Source organism: Phalangium opilio, unplaced genomic scaffold, assembly GCF_054372755.1.
Source record: "Phalangium opilio isolate 3A_F unplaced genomic scaffold, DU_Popi_V2 ptg000070l_1, whole genome shotgun sequence".
NCBI classification, from domain to species: domain Eukaryota; kingdom Metazoa; phylum Arthropoda; class Arachnida; order Opiliones; family Phalangiidae; genus Phalangium; species Phalangium opilio.
The window spans coordinates 13,618,635-13,637,587 of NW_028324182.1; the positions used below are offsets into that span (position 1 = coordinate 13,618,635).

An 18,953-nucleotide genomic window follows, 5' to 3' on the forward strand; every position below is an offset into this window, starting at 1 on the left:
TACAGGTAAGTTAAAAAATAAATCGAGCTTTTAATTTATACTTAACAATCTTTGCTATTATTTTTTGTATGACGGTTACATTTTTAAGGCTAGAGTCTCTTAAAGTTGATTGGACCAAGTACTTGCCCAAAACCTGCGTCAACGACTTGAACTACAGTTTTCCTGGTAATTCTACAACAACGGTTTCAGGATAATTAATGTTTCTAAATATTGAAGGTTAATAACTATTTAGAAAAGCCAATCGAACTTAACGTCAGTCTAAGGGTGCATGCCATTTACGATATTTCAGAAGAAAAAATGGTAAAAATAATACTTTGATTTTTACTCCAAATATTTCGAATCCAATGTTTTTGTTGTTTTTTAAAGGAATTTGGAATGCAAATTGAACTTGTTGAATACTGGAAAGACCCTTCCTTTGGAACGTCTGGCTCTGATCGCGATATTGACCAATCTGTTCCAAATATCCCCAAACCCGTCATCGATTGTATTTGGAAACCGGACATTGTGTTCAGAAATGCTAAGGAAACCGCTCTCTACATCGACACGACTCCGAACATACTCTATAAATTAAGTATCCCTAAAGAATTCTTTATAAGGAAAAGCAGGTTTGTCACGAAAGCCAATATCAACAAGAGTTTCTCTAAAGGTAATTAAGGTTTTCACACTTCAATACAGATACAAAATTACCGCGTCTTGTTCGATGAATTTCGAGTATTATCCAATGGACGTTCAAGATTGCTATCTCGAGATTACATTATGTAAAAATAAATTGGGAACGTAAGATCCTTCATTTGAAAATTTTATTTTTGGTTATATACATATATAGATCAATCACGAAAAGCCAACGTTTTCATGCGATGGTTGAATGACCGTAATAGACCAGTACTGAAGTCGACACCTTTGCAGTATATAGTTAAAGAAGGCAAAAGAACCAGTTCTGAATTAAAGTATAAAGGTAAATTTTGCACTATCAGGAAAAATTTAAAGATATAGTGCTTAAAATCTTGTGTCTTCTTGAGGTTTCACTACAATAACGCAATGTCTACAAGCCCATTTTCTATTCGAACGCAACCTAAGCGCTAGCCTCTTCAACACTTACATCCCGTCGTTTCTCGTCGTCTGTGTGTCCATGGTCAGTTTCTGGCTGGACATTGACGCCGTTCCTGGAAGAGTCACCCTGGGTGTGACGGCAATTCTAACCTTGTCTACGCAAATAGTGCAAGCCAGAAGTGGACTTCCTGTTCTACATTATATGACGGCGATGGACGTTTGGCTGCTTGGGTGTCTGATGATGGTTTTCTTTTCCCTTGTGGAATTTGTCTTGGCCAACTCTTTTTCCAGACGCAAGGTAGGCCTATGATTTAAGAATGCGTACTTCAGCTATCAACTGAATTTACCAATCTCAGAGCTCCGTCTCTCCGAAATCAACCACGAGTGAAGCCGTTAAAGAAATAGCCATGGCATGGGCCGAGACTGTCGCCTCCTCGACCATGTGTGCTAGTTGCAAGTCGAAGGTCAAACTCTTTGACAAACCGGAAATTATGAAACGAAACTCGACAAAAGTTGAAGAACCTAAGGATAGTTATTTGGACAGAATTAGTCGGGTTATGTTTCCTGTTTTCATGGTCATATTTAGCAGCGTGTATTGGTCCTACTATTACCACTACTCTCTTTATCAGCTTTAACAGTAAAAAACCTAGCATTATCATAATAATATTTTCTGATATGGAAATAGTAATTTTTAAGGAAACATAGGCAAGACCTTGTCTTTGCCAGACCAACACGAGATTGTACACGTTGTATTTGTATACTTTTAAATAATTCTGATATCAAAATAAATCGACCAGAGCTTTTTTCACTCCATTACAGACTTCACTTAACATTCGGGATTGTTAACAACAACAATGTATATTGATCGTATTGTAGACGTTAAGGCTTTTAAATCAGTTAGATTTATTCACTTCCACTGTAATGCGAGGGGCTGCTCAGTGTCAAAATCCCTGATTACGGATTACTCGTAATAATTTCAGCGCTGTTAATGGCAGGGCAGGGCCTTTAAAGATTACGCTTAATAAGTATTTTACAGTCAAAGGTACATCCGTGTACACCGATTACACTAAGTGACCGGCCCCTCGTTTATATGATTCTGTGCACTTAACTGAAACAATTGATCCTGAAAATCTTTAGTGCCACTATATATATAGTGGCACATATACTGACGATATATAATATAAAGCCTTTCGACTGCAAAGAAATGAAATGTTTCTTCAAGTTGAAATTAAAGCTGCCAAAGTCTTCAAAATGAATGCCTCGCTCTTTTTTGTAGTGCCAGTTACTTGGGTAAAACATTCATTTAACAATGGTAAAACGTTACTGATAATATTCTTCGTAGTATCGTCTCTTAATGGGTAAGTGAAAAGTTAAATAGGCAAGAGTGTTAATTACAATTACTATATGTTTTTATGACGGTTACACATTTTAAGCCCAGTTACAGGGAAAGTTGATTGGACCAAATACTTGCCCAAAACATGCGTCGACGACTTAAACTACACTTTTCCTGGTAGTGCCCATAAGAGATGTTTTAAATTGTGTACGCTTGATATTGAAATTTTCTATTTAGAAAAGCCAATTGAACTGAATGTTAGCCTATGGGTGCATGCCATATACGATATTTCAGAGGAAAAATTGGTAAATTAATGGTTAATAATTATTCTATAACTCAAAAGCATTTAAAATCTTACGTATATTTTGCAGGAATTTGGAATGCAAATTGAACTTTTTGAGTTTTGGAACGATCCTTCTTTAGAAACGTCCAACTTTGATAGGCACGTTGACCAATCTGCTCCAGATATTCCCAAACCCGTCATCGATTGTATTTGGAAACCGGACACTGTGTTTAGCAATGCTAAGGAAACCACCCTCTACATCGACACGATCCCGAACATGGTCTACAAATTAAGCCTTCCCAGAGGAATATTTTTAAGGAGAAGCAGGTTCGTCTCGAAAACTACCATTTTAACCAAATATTTTCTAGAAGGTTAACTTATTTCGCAATTCAATACAGATACAAAGTTACTGCATCTTGTTCGATGAATTTCGAGTATTATCCAATGGACGTTCAAAGTTGTTTTCTCGAGATTACGCTATGTAAATTTAATTCGAAACCTAAGATGATTAGTCTTTACTGAATTTGTTATATATTTAAAGATAAGTCACGAAAAGGCAACGTTATGATGCGATGGTTTAAAGAACAGAACCGACCAGTACTGAAGTCGAAACCCTTGCATTACCTTGTAAAGGAAAGCCATAGAACCAGTTCAGAAATCTCTTATAAAGGTAAAATTTGGACGGATAATTAAAATGAACAACTCAAAATTCTTGTGTATACTTGAGGTTACACTACAATTTCGCAATACCTGCAAGCGCATTTTTTATTCGAACGCAACCTAAGCGCCAGTCTCTTCAACACTTACATCCCGTCATTTCTTGTCGTCTGTGTGTCCATGGTCAGTTTCTGGCTGGACATTGACGCCGTTCCTGGAAGAGTCACCCTGGGTGTGACGGCAATTCTAACCTTGTCTACGCAAATAGTGCAAGCCAGAAGCGGACTTCCTGTTCTACATTATATGACGGCGATGGACGTTTGGCTTCTTGGGTGTCTGATGATGGTTTTCTTATCCCTTGTGGAATTTGTCTTGGCCAACTCTTTTTCTAGACGCAAGGTAAGATTTAGGAATGCGTGTTTAAGCTGCAGCTGTCAACTGAATGTACGAATCGTAGAGATCTGTCTCTCCGAAACCAAATACGAGTGAAACCGTAAAAGAAATGGCCATGGCATGGGCCGAGACTCTCGCCTCCTCGACCATGTGTGCTAGTTGCAAGTCGATGGTCAAACCCTTTGAGAGACCGGATATTAAGAAACTAAACTCGAAAAAATTGGAACAATCTGACAGTTCAAAGGACAATTATTTGGACAGACTAAGTCGGGTTATGTTTCCTGTTTTCATGATCATATATAGCAGCGTGTATTGGTGCTATTATTACCATGGCTCTGTTAATCAACATTAACCGTTGACAGTTTTTGCTTTATCATAATAGTGTACTAGTATTGCCTATTATATACGGATACAAATTTTTAATGAAACCTGTGCATGTTTGCCTACGAGATATATATGTTTAATAAGCTCAAGTATGAAAATAGCACAACTCTACCCCTTTCAACCTTAACGCAATATTCGGGGGTTATAGAAGAAGAGGAATAGTTTTTGATCCTTCTGTACTGGTATATCTCTTAATGTAGTGAGAGATTTATTCATTTGAATTTAAATTACCTTATACACTTAACTAAAATTATTGATCTGGTAAATCGTTAATTTCAGTATATAAAGAATATTGGTGCTACTATATATTTCTACTTATATAATATTTAAACTGTTGCATCTATAAATAATGCAACTCTGTTGGGCGTTATTCAATAGTGTCATAACGAAGTTATTAAAACACGCATATCCTTAATCTACGGCCCTGAAGGATTGGATTTTCATAAATTATAAATTTATGAAGCATTTAATGAGCCTATTACGTTCATGAATTTTTAAATAAGTCCATGTAGGGAAGGAAAGAGTTCAAGTAGACGCAGTTATATAACCATGAATGCATGTAGCAAATAGGAATAATTGTTTAGCCATTTGTCAACGTATCATTACCAACCAATGAATTAGCCCTTAGTCATAGCCCGCATAGAAATTAGCATGGGATATATTGAGGCACAATGATTCCTAGTTGCTTTATGTATTCCGATATAGTAAATAGCTGTTTTATTAAATGTATCTTTCACGTTAATATTTTATAGATAATAGCATTTCTATATTTGCTTTGCGCAATATACTTATTAGCTTCCTTCGAAGTTTATTTAAGAATATAATACCACGCGTTCAATATTCAATATTTGCTTCCCCAATATTTACTATAACGCTAGTTCATTAAATGATTGTAAACAAGTTCCACGTAAACATTAGAGATCTAAGATATTGTTTTAACGGTTCACGAAATGGGAATGGTTTTTCGTAATAATAATAAGTAGGTTTCTTTACTTTGCTCGTTTTGAATAAATGATTATGTGTAATTAATATATGTCGTGATACCTGAAATTGAAAAATGTATCGACTGATACTTCTAAGGTTTACTTACACAAGTCGGTTCTAGATTATTTTAGACGTACTCTTTTACTGATTTAACTGCAATATTTTTACGTGAATGGTAAAGAAAACGGTTCCAAATAATAGAAAAGATCTGGAGAAACAATAACAGTCGCTTAGAAAATAGTAGGAAATGCAACTCGGTGTCTTCATTTAATTTTAAACGACTTTGTACACTTAACTAAAATAATTGATTTTAGAAATCGTTAGTGTCCGAATATAAAGGTTCGTGTGTTGATGCTACTATATTTTTCTACTTGTACAATTTTTGAACTTCTGCGTCTATAAATAATGCCACTCTATACGCCTAGTACAATAGCTTATTTATTGTAAACAACTCCTCACGTTAACGTTCTAAGATATTGTTTTTATGGTACATGAAATGGGAATGTTTTCTATTATTAATAGGGTGCTTCTTTACATTGCTCGTTTTAAATAAATTATTACGCGTGTCATGATACGTGGGTAAAATTGAAAAATGTATCGATTGTGTCTTCCCAGGTTTACTAACAGAAGTAGGCTCCAGAATATTTTAGGCATATTCTTTTGATCTTTGCGTGAATGTACGCCACACTGGTAAAGAAAATGTTTCCGAATAATAGAAAAATCTTTCGAAACAATAACAGTCGCGAAGAAAATAACAGCTAAAATCGATTAATTGGAAGGAAAGGCTTTTAAAGACCATTTACCGTAATCGTATCGCTTCACGAACGTGTTTTGACTGATGGTTGTGTTTTGATTCAGAGCTTTTTAGTAACCCATTCACACGGTATTGACTTAGCCACTTTGTGATACGTGTTTAAAGAATGTAGCCATGCTTTTTCTCGGTAAAATCAGTTTTTCCAAGTACTTTTTAATTTTCAGCGCCATTATTCAGACCACGTAAGTTTTGCTTATACTTAAAATTTTGGATTATGTTACGTGGCCGTAATAGGTTCACGGGTAGTTGAGCGGTTTTCAAAAGAGCGTTTTGGAATAAAGCGGTTCCTAAAACAGCGGTTTGCAAAACCGCGTACAAGCAAAACCGCAATTGCTGTTTCCGCGTTTCTCAATACAGCGCTATTTCCCAAAAAAGCGCTTGCTGTTTCCGCCCAAACTGTGATTGATAGGGAGGGAAATATCTATTTTATTAAGTATATAGGACAAAGAACAATATTATGCAAAAAGGAGTAATGTTATATCGGAAGTAAATATAAAATATAATTTTTTGGAAAAGGCATATTATTTTGGGAAGTTAATTGAAGATAAACAACAATATTTTGGAAAAGGCGTACTTTCGTACGCTCAAGATATAAACGCTGTAATCAAAATGCGCTAAAACGAGAAATGGCTATAATGGCAAACGCGTTTATGAAAATGCCGTTTTGGACAATGCTGTTTTGATAACACGCCCAATCGATAGCATACCGCCGTAATATGCCTTTTCTTTGCAGATTATCACACAAAGTTCCATGGGATAAATTAATGCCCCAAACTTGCGTGAACCATTTGAACTTCAGCTTGCCAGGTTTGGATACGTGTCAATAGATATAACTTGTATCGTTCGTGATTATAAACTTTAATTCCGTGAAATTTAAGATTACCCCATAGAGGTCAACGTAAGTGTAAGAGTTGTGGCCATTTATGACATTTCGGAGGAAAAAATGGTTAGAATTTTATAGATTATAAACTGAATTAAGTTTGCTTAAATTTAACTGCTTTAATTAGGAGTTTGGAATGCAATTTCATTTGCTGGAAATTTGGAAAGATCCATTCATAGTTTTCCCGGAATTTAAAGATGGAGAGCGTATTGTTAGTAAACTCGTCCCGAAACAAATTACCGATTGCATATGGAAGCCAGATACTGTTTTCAAAAATGTTAAGACAATAATTATTTACCACGATTACGCGCCTAACATCTATTACAAGTTAGTTCAACCTGGAAATAAGATTGTTAGAAGAAGCAGGTAAAAGTATTACATGGACACTAGAGTTCCGTGGACATTTCTATTCTCTTAATAACATTTTTAAAACTTCTGCAGGTTTAAAGTTACCGCTTCGTGTCCCATGAAGTTCGGTTATTACCCAATGGACTCTCAAAAATGTTCTTTAGACATTACAACAGGTATGTACTCGAATATACGTCTGTAAAATTTAATTTCTAAATTCTCTCGTATACAGATTACAGTAGAAAAAGTGACGTTAACATGCAATGGTCGCAAGAATTTTCTAGCTCGATAACTGATAGAACCCCTCTGAACTTCGCCATTACCTCGTTGCCTAAAACCAAGTCGCAGACAAAATCCTCAAGTAATTTTCGTGTATTTAATATATATGTATTTAATATAAGAAGGTTACAATTTATTTCATTCTCTAAGGGGTGACATCGATATCCGAAACCTTGCACGCAAATTTCTTGTTTGAACGTTCCATAAGCGCCAGTCTCTTCAACACTTACATCCCATCTTTCCTGGTGGTCTGTTTGTCCATGGTCAGTTTCTGGTTAGACGTTGACGCAGTTCCTGGACGAGTTACTTTGGGTGTCACGGCTATTCTAACATTGTCCACGCAAATAGTACAAGCTCGTAGTAGCCTTCCGGTTTTGGATTATATGACAGCGATGGATGTTTGGTTGCTGGGATGTCTTTTGGTTGTCTTTTTGTCCCTTATTGAATTTACCTTCGCTCATTCTTACTCTAGGAAACTGAAAGTAATAATCTTAAGTAATTTCAAAACTTCTTGTAAGATTTTATTTAACTATATTCCAGAGGTCAAAGGTAATCGCTGATAAACCGATAGAAGAAACGACTGCTGCTTGGACTGATGGCGAGAAGCTACCAGACCCATCGAATAAATCTGGCAAGAGAAAGACTTTAGAGAGGCTTTCTTCGCGAGTTGTATCAGTTTCAAAAGGAAACAAAAAGTTGAAAAAGATTGTTTCAAATTTCTGTATAGCTAATTCCGATAATATATTCGACAGAGTGTCTAGGATAATTTTTCCAATGATGACCCTATTTTTTAGCTCGTTGTATTGGATTTATTATTACGGTAGAAACAATGATTAATGATGGATTGAAAGAAAAAGAGAAAAACACCAATTACAGAAATATCCGATATAATAAATTTAACATTAATCTATATTCGTCATAGAAGATTCTTCCTTAGTGGACAGTCAGTCCATGGTCTCTTGTTGGCTCGATACAAACTTCGTTCCCTGAAAAGTAACCTTAGCACCGTAGCACACTAAAAATATATATATGTATTGCGTGTTTCTCAGATTAATTTTTACCGCGTGAAACGTTTACACTATATTGTACCTGTACAAGCGCAAAAATTGATTTTGAGTTGTTTATTAACTGCTAGCAAACTCTCGGCCACAAAGATATGTACATTTTGGTCAAGTCAGAAATAAAGCTAGCTATAATATTTTCAAAATGAATCCGTTTCATCTTTTCGCGCTTCCCGTGATTCGGGTAAAATTTTCGATTTCCAGTGGTAACCCTTCATTGATATTATTACTCATAATATGGACTCTTAACAGGTAATTTAAATCAAAAATAGAGTTGTTTATTATAATAAACTATTTTTTCTTCTTTTTATGGCGGTTACTTTTTTAAGCCCTGTGTCAGGGAACGTTGATTGGACCAAGTACTTGCCCAAACTCTGCGTCGACGACTTAAACTACACCTTTCCTGGTAAAACTCATAGGAACTATTTTAAGCGTGTATGCTAAATATTTAAATTTTTTCATTTAGAAAAGCCAATTGAGCTTAACGTTAGCCTGTGGGTGAATGCCATATACGATATCTCAGAGGAAAAAATGGTAAATTATCGGTTTTATTACAATTTAGAAGCTTTTAAAATACTACGCATTTTTTGCAGGAGTTTGGAATGCAAATTGAACTTATAGAGGTCTGGAACGACCCTTCTTTAGAAACGTCCAGCTTTGATAGCGATGTTGATCAGTCTGCTCCAAATATTCCCAAACCCGTCATCGATTGTATTTGGAAACCGGACACTGTGTTTAACAATGCTAAGGAAACCACTCTCTACATCGATACGACTCCGAATTTGTCTTACAAATTAGTTCTCCCCAAAGGTCTTTTTACCAGGAGAAGCAGGTTCGTCTCGAATGCCAATTTAAGAAATTATTTTCTAAAGTTATACTTATTTCACAATTGAATACAGATACAAAGTTACCGCGTCTTGTTCGATGCATTTCGAGTACTATCCAATGGACATTCAAGACTGCCATCTCGAGATTGGATTATGTAAAGTATATTAAAAACTTAAGATCACCGTATCATTTAATAATTTTGTCTTGAATGGTTGGTTTTTGTTAAGATCGGTCACGGAAAGACAACGTTATGATGCGGTGGCTGGCTGATCCAAACCAGCCAGTATTGAAGTCAACACCTTTGCACTACCTTGTAAAAGAAAGTAAAAGAACCAGTTCCGAAATAACATATAAAGGTAAAATTTGAACGCTCAGATAAATTGAAAGACTAAAAGTTATTCCGTTAACTTTAAGGTTACACTATGATATCGCAATATCTACAAGCCCATTTTCTATTCGAACGCAACCTAAGCGCCAGTTTCTTCAACACTTACATCCCATCGTTTCTCGTCGTCTGTGTGTCCATGGTCAGCTTCTGGCTGGACATTGGCGCCGTTCCTGGAAGGGTCACCCTGGGTGTGACTGCAATTTTAACCTTGTCTACGCAAATAGTGCAAGCCAGAAGTGGACTTCCTGTTCTACATTACATGACCGCTATGGACGTTTGGCTTCTTGGGTGTCTGATCATAGTTTTCTTGTCCCTTGTGGAATTTGTCTTGGCAAACTCTTTTTCCAGACGCAAGGTATGATTTAGAAACGCCTACTTTAGCTATTAACTGAATTTATTAATCTCAGCGCTCCGTCTCTCCGAAATCAACCACGAGTGAAACCGTCAAAGAAATAGCCATGGCATGGGCCGAGACGGTCACCTCCTCGAACATGTGTGCTAGTTGCAAGTCGAAGGTCAAACTTTTTGACAAACCGGAAATTATGAAACTAAACTCGAAAAAATTGGAAGAATCTGACATTTCGAAGGACAGTTATTTGGACAGAATAAGTCGAGTGGTGTTTCCTGTTTTCATGGTCATATTTACCAGCGTGTATTGGTGTTACTATCTCCACTTTTCCGGAATTTAACCAGTTGCACCTATAAATAATGCCACTTTATGCGATTTTCACAAGTTAAAAATGGTTAAAGCACATAATGGGCCAAAAACATCCTCGTAGGGGAAAATAATTCAAGTATTCTTCAATGTCACTGTTATTATTATTGAACAAGTATAGTGTCAGAAGCTCCATTACCCTCTTATGAAGGAAGAGTTTCTAGTAGCAAATGTCCTTGAGACCCATACTAATGGAGAGTATCATATGTTTCTTGACTAATGATGTTGCTTTTAAATTGATGTTGACGGTATTATATTTACATTAGCTTGCGCCTTCCCATTAGCACATGCGCAATGCGTGGTTACAGTTCTAAAAAAACGTTATTGTACATGTTAAAAAATTGATTTTCGCATTAAATTTTATAAGAAGCATTTCAAATCTTATAGAATTTCAAACTGAACCGAGTAGGTTGCTTGGATAATTAAGCTTTTTCGTGATTTTAGTTCTACAAAAAAGTAGAACTGTACATGTTCAAAAATTGATTTTCAAGGTAAATTATATGAGAAGCATTTTGTTCATCATAGAATTTCCAGCTGAACCGAGTAGGTTGCTTTTATACTTAAGCTTTTTCGTGATTCAGAATACTTATATAAATTTCTCAAGCATAAAAATTTTCTCAACCATATAAGTTTCTCAAGCATATCAAAATCAGAATAATTGATATTTCCTGCCATTGTGCTTAAATGACTGAAACAATGCACATACTCTAGAAATAGGTTCATTATAACTGTTTGTTACCATGCGTTTCGGTAAACAATTAGATTCTGAATTTAGATGCTAAGCAAACGGGCTTGAAGTTTTGCATCGCGCCCAATTCAAACGTTTTAAATAACAAAATTTCAAAAGGTACGGTTTTGACGTATATCTTATCATATAACTTTCAAATTTCTTAGCTATAACCGATGTGAAATTTGTTATTGTCTACCTCTTGTAATGTTTCATTTTGTTATGTCTCGATGGTTATTATTGTTCTTCGTATTGTCCTTGCATTTTCCGTGAGTACCATTAGGTGATACTTAAGTTTTATTAATCACGATGTTTACTCATTTCTAATTATTTAAGTACTCTTTACCCATTTAATCTCTCCGCGAAAAATCTTGAATGGGAAAAACTAATGCCCGACACATGCGTTAATAATTTAAATTTTACTTTGCCCGGTAAGTAAAGATTCCTATTCAAAGATTGTACCTGAATACATTTAAGTTTTAATTCTACCACAGACGATCCAATTAAATTGAACGTTAGTTTAAAGGTTAATGCCATATACGATATCTCCGAAGAAAGAATGGTATGTTAAGCTGATGAATATTTTAGAAATGAAGGGATACTAAATGCAAGCTTGAAACGCAGGAGTTTGGAATGCAGATAGATTTGTGGCTTTTTTGGAGAGACCCTTTCTTGCTTCCCATTACCGGCATGCTCCAAGCAACTAAGAAGGTGTACCCAATACCTCAACAATTAGCTGATTGCATTTGGAAACCGAACATTATACTACCTAACGCTAAAACTGTAGAGCTTTATCGTTACCCGACCGTAAATTCGTTCTACAAACTCGGAATTCCATCTGGTCGGATTATTCACAAAAGCAGGTGAATCCTTTTACTTTTACGAAGTTAAGATTTGATTTGTTTAATTTAATTTCTTAACTGTAGGTATAAAGTTGTAGTGGCTTGCCCCATGAAATTCGACTACTATCCTATGGATTCTCAAAATTGTTCACTACAAATATCTCTATGTAAGGTATAACTAACTTTTTATGTTAAATAATTTTATAGCGAACGGTATAGTTATTTTAAAAATAGATGAATCTCTTAATGACGAAGTGGCTTTAGAATGGTACGAGGATGTATACAATATATCTCAAGGAATGGATGAGACTCCATTAAATTACGCAATAACACCGCTTCCCAATACAAAAAGTTCATACGAATATATAAGTGTTGGGCATTCTTCGGAATTTCTCCATGCAAACTATCTATTCGAGCGCTCTCTAAGTGCCAGTCTTTTTAATACCTACATTCCGTCGACGCTCGTGGTTTGTCTGTCTATGGTCAGTTTCTGGTTGGACATTGACGCCGTTCCTGGAAGAGTTACCTTGGGTGTCACGGCCATTCTGACACTGTCAACCCAAATTGTGCAAGCTCGTAGTTCACTTCCGGTACTGGACTACATGACCGCCCTGGATGTTTGGTTGTTAGGCTGTCTAGTCATGGTCTTCATGTCTCTTATTGAATTTACACTAGCGAACTCAATCGCTAGGAAATTACAGGTATGCATGGATGTCCGAGACTCTTCTAATTAATAAATACATATTTATTTTTCCAAGTCTACTAATACCGTCAAGCCAAGAGAAGACGCGTCGACTGTTCCAGACGTTGCTTGGGTCAATTCCGCGACTAGAAAAAGAAGGCCTCTAAATCTTAGACGATCCACATCCGGTCGCGTTAGGAAGAGAGTAAAGCCAATTAGGCTCGCGGACAACACATTGGATCGAATTTCTAGAGTACTTTTCCCTGTTATGGGTTTATGTTTGGGCATCGTTTACTGGTGGTATTACTACAACTTGGCCTATCCATAACCATAAAACCGTAATTACTCGAACGTGTCACCAATTCAAACGCTTTTTTTCATTAAACACATCTTTACGTCACCCCTCCATGCATAATATCAATATCAACTTAATTAGATTAATACAATATATAGCAAGAAATTAAGGAAATAACTTCATTAATTATTACCAAATCTTGAACCACACGCTCAGCCTTTCTTGTGATGAAACGTGAAATACCTTTTAAGCTTATTAAGGGTCTCTCATTAACTAAACTAAGAAACGCGAGTTCAGTCTCGCAAATACTTTTGACCATGACGGACGTATTTTTTCGGCTCAAGTTTCCACCTTGTATATTCTTCATAATTTTGGTTACGTCTACTTCCGGGTTAGTATTAATTAAATGTATTTCCGATAAATGACTAATTGTTTTGATTAATTATTTTAGCGAAGAAAATACTTCGGTGGTGTTTAGCTGGGACAGACTTAAACCAAAAACTTGCATTACTGATGAAAACTTCACTTTACCTAGTATTGGAAATAGTTAATTCATGTATCCTAAAATAACGGGTGTATCTTTAACCTGAGGTATACTTAACGTGATGTGCCCTTGTAAGAAAAACAATTAAAAAGTGGTTTTGAAACTTAGCCTTCCCATATTTTTGGTACATGAATAAATTTTGGGTAGCGATATTACTATGGTAATAGATAAGAACAGTAAAATCATCTTCAATCTTTATCAATAGCTGGGATGCAAGTAACTCTGATGTTAACTATTAACGCTGTTTATGATATCTCCGAGGAAAAAATGGTGAGATAATTTTAATTGTCACAGATTTATAAAGCAATCCGTTTGTTCTAATTACCTTTTTGACTTTTTAAAATAAAAGGAATTTGGTATGCAAATTCAACTTGTTGAAACTTGGGGTGACCCTTTCATGGTGCTACCGGATGAGTACGAGGATTTGGAGGAGAATAAAATCGTTCCTTCCAGTATCCTCAAGTGTATGTGGAAACCTGATACAATATTTTTGAACAGTAAAAGCGACAAACTCTACTCCGAAACTCTACCCAACGTATATACCAAATTAACCCTACCACTCGGAATTATGTATCGCTCTAGTAGGTAAGTTTAAGCTTAAAGGTTGAACGTCATTGAATAAGTTATTATATAAAGACACTCATCTTTAGATACCGTTTGACTGTGGCTTGTGGCATGGATTTTCATCTGTTTCCAATGGACACTCAAAACTGTTCTATGCAGATGACCATGTGTAAGATAACAATGTTATAAATTAAATTTCTGCTTTGAGGGGGGGAATGTCGTGTTTAACTTGTAAGCAAAACAAAATTAAGTATATCCCTATTTGCCTGCAGTGTCCTCTCGTAAAGGAGAAGTCAGTTTAAGTTGGTGTTTTGAAATTGACGAATTGAATATCAGACCTATTCGTCTTAATTTCAACATCAAACCACTAAATTTCAAGATTGTATTCTTGGCCCCAACGCAGACAGAGATTGAGTACACTAGTAAGTGTCCTTATCTCGTTACATAAATAGTTCCTAAGGTCCTCTAACAATATATAATGTACTTCAGAGAACGAAATAGCTGAAATTCTAAGCGCCAATCTCTTATTCGTTCGATCCCTAACGGCCAGCTTAGTCAACGTGTACATTCCATCGACCCTAATTGTATGTCTTTCGATGGTATCATTCTGGTTGGATGTGAGTGCCGTGCCAGGCCGTGTGACATTGGGTGTAACGGCTATATTAACTTTATCGACTCAAATCGTTTCGGCTCGCAATGCTTTACCAACTTTGGATTATATGACGGCCATGGATATATGGCTACTCGGTTGCATGTTCATGGTTTTCTTGTCCCTGATAGAGTTTACTTGCGCTCAAGCATGGACTAGAACCGTAGCTTATAACTTAGAGGTATTCGCGTGCGAAGCCAATCAATTGTTACTTTTATAATTTATATGGTAATGGATTTATTTACAGACCGTTGATGTCGATAAAAAGGTTTCCCGCGTTTCAAACGTAAAAGGTCACGCGTGGGCTATAAGTTATGGAAATATTTCTCACTACCCAAAGAAAAGAGTTCAAATGAATAAACGCTACAGTTTCGATCCACGAAACTTTGTTAAAAATCTTAAAGAGAAGAAAGACAAATCGAAGAGCAAGAAACGCGATAATATCTTGGATAGATTTTCTCGAATATTTTTTCCAATATTAATGGTTGCATTCACGTCTCTTTACTTTTGGCATTACACTAACGAAAAAAAGTTGATCGAATCTAGAATAGGCGAAATTATACAGCGTTGATTTGTTCCACCATAGAGTGAAACAATAGATTTCGCCTAACCTCCTTTCCACTCGCAACCTCTTGTCTCGCGTGCTTGAACGTGTGCCAGTTTTCTGTGTCAGACATAAGTTTAATTTCTGCCAGACCCTACTGTATCCAACTAGGAATTTATTGATTTAATGAAAGCGCGTATGAATAACAATTTACCTTAACTTCAGTCCAGCACATTACATAATGAATACCTTCACTTTCAAAGTGTAACAAAACTTCTAAAATATCTAAGTTTCGATGACGATGCTAAAGTTTTAGCTTTGTAGCCTTGGGAAAAAAGAACTGTCTATACCTACCTCCATGGTAAAATGAAGACTGCTATCATTCCTATTTCTTTCAAATAAATTAATTCCTGGCCCCCAGAAAAGCTATTTCCCTGACATTCGTGATATGAGCTTTATTTTCTACGCAACATGTTTGCTATTATTAATCTGTTCCAAATAATTACGGCATAAAATATTATTTTTATATTCGACTTCAACTATAGCTAAAGGTGTAATTAACCCGTATTGTAATGTACATGTTTGGGAAAGAATAGATCAGTTTACGAAACTATATACATTTTTTTAACATATACAGTAAAACAACGGATATGTATTTTTTCTTATAAGTGCTTACGCTTGTTTGCAGTCACGGAACGTCTTGGCTGTGTTAAATTATGCCGTTCTCTTTCTCCGACCTTCTTTACTTTTTCAGAACGTGTGCAAGGTTCCGTGATAAGATGCTAGAGAAGTCGAAACCCAAGTTTAGTCGATTTAGGTAGTTTTAACTAGCGCGGAACGACTGGACTAACCCTCAGAGAGTTAATGGCCTAATCGCTGATATAACCCTGAAGAGGGAGTTTATTTATTTACTTTGTGAAATTTAAAATACACCGACTTAATTTTAAAAGTGCGTTGTTGATATCCCAGGCGACCTGAATTCGAACGCCTTTACAACTATGTTGGGTCGGAAAAATTAAACTATTAAGTCAACCCCTGCACTGAAAATGTCACATTACGGGGTTTTCTAAATTGCGGTACTTTTCGTAATTTCCATATAGATTTAGCCTAGAAGAATTGACTTTTCCAGTTTCGGTTGACGTACGTTGAAGGGAAATGTTACAATACTTTTTGGTTAGATTAAATATTCTGCGTTACGTTTCCGTGCGTTATTTGAAATTCTTTTCATACGACTGTGCATTTTGGTAAATACTCTTTATTTTACTTAGAGAAGATGTGTTGATATTTTTGACACGTTTTATTAAAGTGCTTCGGACTGTCATTACAGACTGGCAATAATGCACGACATTAAGTAAATTTTAGTCTTGGGCGCTGTTATTGGTTGTCACTCGACGGTTAAAAGCTTCACGGAATTTCTAAAGAAATGTCTTTAACTTTTGCGTTGTTATTTTACATAGAACTTCTTTTAATTCAATGGAAACCATTTGTGTAAGTAATATCTGAGATATTTCTTGTAAAAGAAATGTATTTTAATAATTTATAATCTAAGGACATGCGGTGTAATTGATTGGTCCAAACACAAACCTAGTATCTGCAGCAATCATGACAATTTTAGTTTGGATATTTCAAGTATTTAGCGTATTTTAGGGAATAAATGACATTTACTAAAAATCCGCTTATTGTAGATGGACCACTTAATGTAAAAATTAGGCTTTTGATTACTGATGTGTATGATATTAATGAGGAAAAGATGGTGGGTTAATTATAATGATATTTACTTAAAATAAGTTAAATAGTGTAATTTTTATTTTTGTTTCAGCAATTTGGTATGCAAACTTTCTTTACCGAATATTGGATTGATCCCTCGTTAAAACTCGACGACGTTAATCTAAAAATCTCTGAAAAAGTTCCTGATCACGTTCGACAGTGCATATGGATGCCTGATATCATTTTTCCAAATTGCAAAGTAAAAATTAAATTAAAATTAAACTATCTCCGAAAGTTACAATGATTTTTGGTTCAGGAGAGTCATCTTTTCTCCGAAACGCTCCCCAATACTTATTTGAAGATTAAACCCAATAAGCACTTACACAGACATAGCAGGTAATTAGTTAATTTTCCAATTAATTCCCGTAATTATTAAATTAGTATAGCTAATGTTAAATGGATAGGTACAAATTTACGGTCAGTTGTAACATGGAATTTTATAATTATCCAATGGATGTTCAACATTGCGCTTTACAAATAGCCTTCAGTACGTTTTTAAGACACAAAAATAATGTTTAACTTAACAATTAATTGAGCATCTTTCGCGCTCCATTAAGTGTCTACGCGATCTGACGAAGCCTTATTGACTTGGGTAGATGATGAAAAGAAATCTATTTCGTTTTTTGACATTGTCAAACCACTAAGTTTTTCACTGAAGATTTTGGAGCCTACTGTTAAGAACCACGTCTTTCAACAGGGTAAAAAATAGATTTGCTTTATCAATAGCGAATTTACATTATTGCATATTTATTGGTTTTCTTTAATTAAGGTGTCAACTATACTAGACTTTTCTGCAACTTTGCCTTTGAGAGATCCATAAAGTCCGCGTTAGTGGTCAGTTTATTTTCTGTTGATTTATAAAGATCGAGTTAAATGTATTACTAAAGAGCATTTTTTTACAAAGAATACATATATCCCATCATTCCTAGTGGTGGGTCTTTCTTGGGTATCTTTTTGGCTCGATGCTACAGCCATACCTGGAAGGGTTACCTTGGGTGTCACCGCTCTTTGTAAGTTCTGGTATACTTAAATAATCAATAACCAATAGCTTCATCTGTCTCTTTGTAAACAGTAACATTAGCCACTGAAATAGTCCACGCTCGAAGCACCTTGCCATCTTTGGACTACATGACAGCGATGGATATTTGGCTTTTTGGATGCCTCATCATGGTTTTCATGTCTTTGCTGGAGTTTACAGTCGCTCAAGCGTGGACCAGAAAGGGCCTTCAAATTGAAGTAATATTTCCTCTTTGAGGTCGCGTGATATCTAACAATTGATCTTGCACTAAGTAATACCCAGAGACCTACATACGCACCCGGCATAACTTTGTATCGATCGCAACTACGGTACATTTTGCTACTCATACCAGAGCCACCTGTTGCACAAAATTTCAATAAACAAGGCAATCATTATCAACATTAATTAATCATCGGATAAATTTAATTAATGCACCACAAAGCGCTGGAGTAGGCTGCCCATTGCGGGTTTTGTGATGGTTCAAAACGTACTTCTTCAATAGGCTGCTCAAGAGAAGTCCAGGAAACCGTTGGAAGCTTGGAGAAACGCAATCGCTACTATTAAGGACAATAAGATTGTAGACTCGGAAGCTGAGAACAAAATGGGACGTAACTACAAGGTTCCTGATTCCGACAATGACATTTTGTCCAATTTGAAAGAAGATAATGGCTTAGATAGACTGTCTCGCGTTCTCTTCCCAAGCGCCATGATTACCTTCACCTCAATTTATTGGGCGTATTTTTTATTTAAGAGGGAATAGATAACTCAAATTTCCCAAATATCTCCAGTATATCACTTAATATTAAATACTGATACTTATTGCCTATTCTCAAGACCTTGATTTCGAAAAACCTTTCTGCTAGAGTTCGTCTACTTTTATTGACTTATGTCATTGTTCCACGTCTGTACCATAATTATGCACTA

General features: G+C 35.7%; 5 protein-coding genes across 5 annotated transcripts; all 5 read left to right on the plus strand.

Moving 5' to 3' along the window:
• Window positions 1-2,259: 2,259 nt before the first annotated feature.
• On the plus strand, window positions 2,260-5,046 carry LOC149661805 (glycine receptor subunit alpha-2-like). Its single transcript, XM_089843811.1, has 7 exons — window positions 2,260-2,408; window positions 2,484-2,688; window positions 2,755-2,993; window positions 3,065-3,147; window positions 3,208-3,336; window positions 3,394-3,722; window positions 3,781-5,046. The coding sequence occupies exons 1-7, from the start codon at window positions 2,260-2,262 to the stop codon at window positions 4,066-4,068; spliced, it is 1,422 nt and encodes a 473-aa protein (XP_089699937.1). The 3' UTR covers window positions 4,069-5,046.
• Window positions 5,047-5,969: 923 nt separating this feature from the next.
• On the plus strand, window positions 5,970-8,551 carry LOC149661806 (glycine receptor subunit alpha-1-like). The gene is made up of 8 exons (XM_089843813.1): window positions 5,970-6,080; window positions 6,632-6,705; window positions 6,777-6,844; window positions 6,906-7,144; window positions 7,220-7,302; window positions 7,359-7,487; window positions 7,556-7,887; window positions 7,946-8,551. The coding sequence occupies exons 1-8, from the start codon at window positions 6,013-6,015 to the stop codon at window positions 8,240-8,242; spliced, it is 1,290 nt and encodes a 429-aa protein (XP_089699939.1). The 5' UTR covers window positions 5,970-6,012; the 3' UTR covers window positions 8,243-8,551.
• Window positions 8,552-8,775: 224 nt separating this feature from the next.
• On the plus strand, window positions 8,776-12,976 carry LOC149661807 (uncharacterized). Its single transcript, XM_089843814.1, has 13 exons — window positions 8,776-8,872; window positions 8,933-9,000; window positions 9,060-9,298; window positions 9,366-9,448; window positions 9,522-9,650; window positions 9,709-10,037; window positions 10,090-10,334; window positions 11,461-11,555; window positions 11,619-11,686; window positions 11,749-11,987; window positions 12,051-12,112; window positions 12,174-12,667; window positions 12,725-12,976. The coding sequence occupies exons 1-13, from the start codon at window positions 8,776-8,778 to the stop codon at window positions 12,974-12,976; spliced, it is 2,400 nt and encodes a 799-aa protein (XP_089699940.1).
• A 721-nt stretch (window positions 12,977-13,697) lies between these two features.
• LOC149661808 (gamma-aminobutyric acid receptor subunit alpha-2-like) lies at window positions 13,698-15,271 on the plus strand. Its single transcript, XM_089843815.1, has 6 exons — window positions 13,698-13,757; window positions 13,837-14,072; window positions 14,138-14,220; window positions 14,324-14,473; window positions 14,541-14,881; window positions 14,948-15,271. The coding sequence occupies exons 1-6, from the start codon at window positions 13,698-13,700 to the stop codon at window positions 15,269-15,271; spliced, it is 1,194 nt and encodes a 397-aa protein (XP_089699941.1).
• A 642-nt stretch (window positions 15,272-15,913) lies between these two features.
• Window positions 15,914-18,595, plus strand: LOC149661809 (glutamate-gated chloride channel-like). Its single transcript, XM_089843884.1, has 11 exons — window positions 15,914-16,488; window positions 16,572-16,732; window positions 16,794-16,873; window positions 16,930-16,997; window positions 17,064-17,210; window positions 17,268-17,347; window positions 17,416-17,498; window positions 17,569-17,709; window positions 17,781-17,845; window positions 17,916-18,021; window positions 18,084-18,595. The coding sequence occupies exons 2-11, from the start codon at window positions 16,668-16,670 to the stop codon at window positions 18,263-18,265; spliced, it is 1,017 nt and encodes a 338-aa protein (XP_089700010.1). The 5' UTR covers window positions 15,914-16,488; window positions 16,572-16,667; the 3' UTR covers window positions 18,266-18,595.
• The last annotated feature ends 358 nt before the right edge of the window (window positions 18,596-18,953 follow it).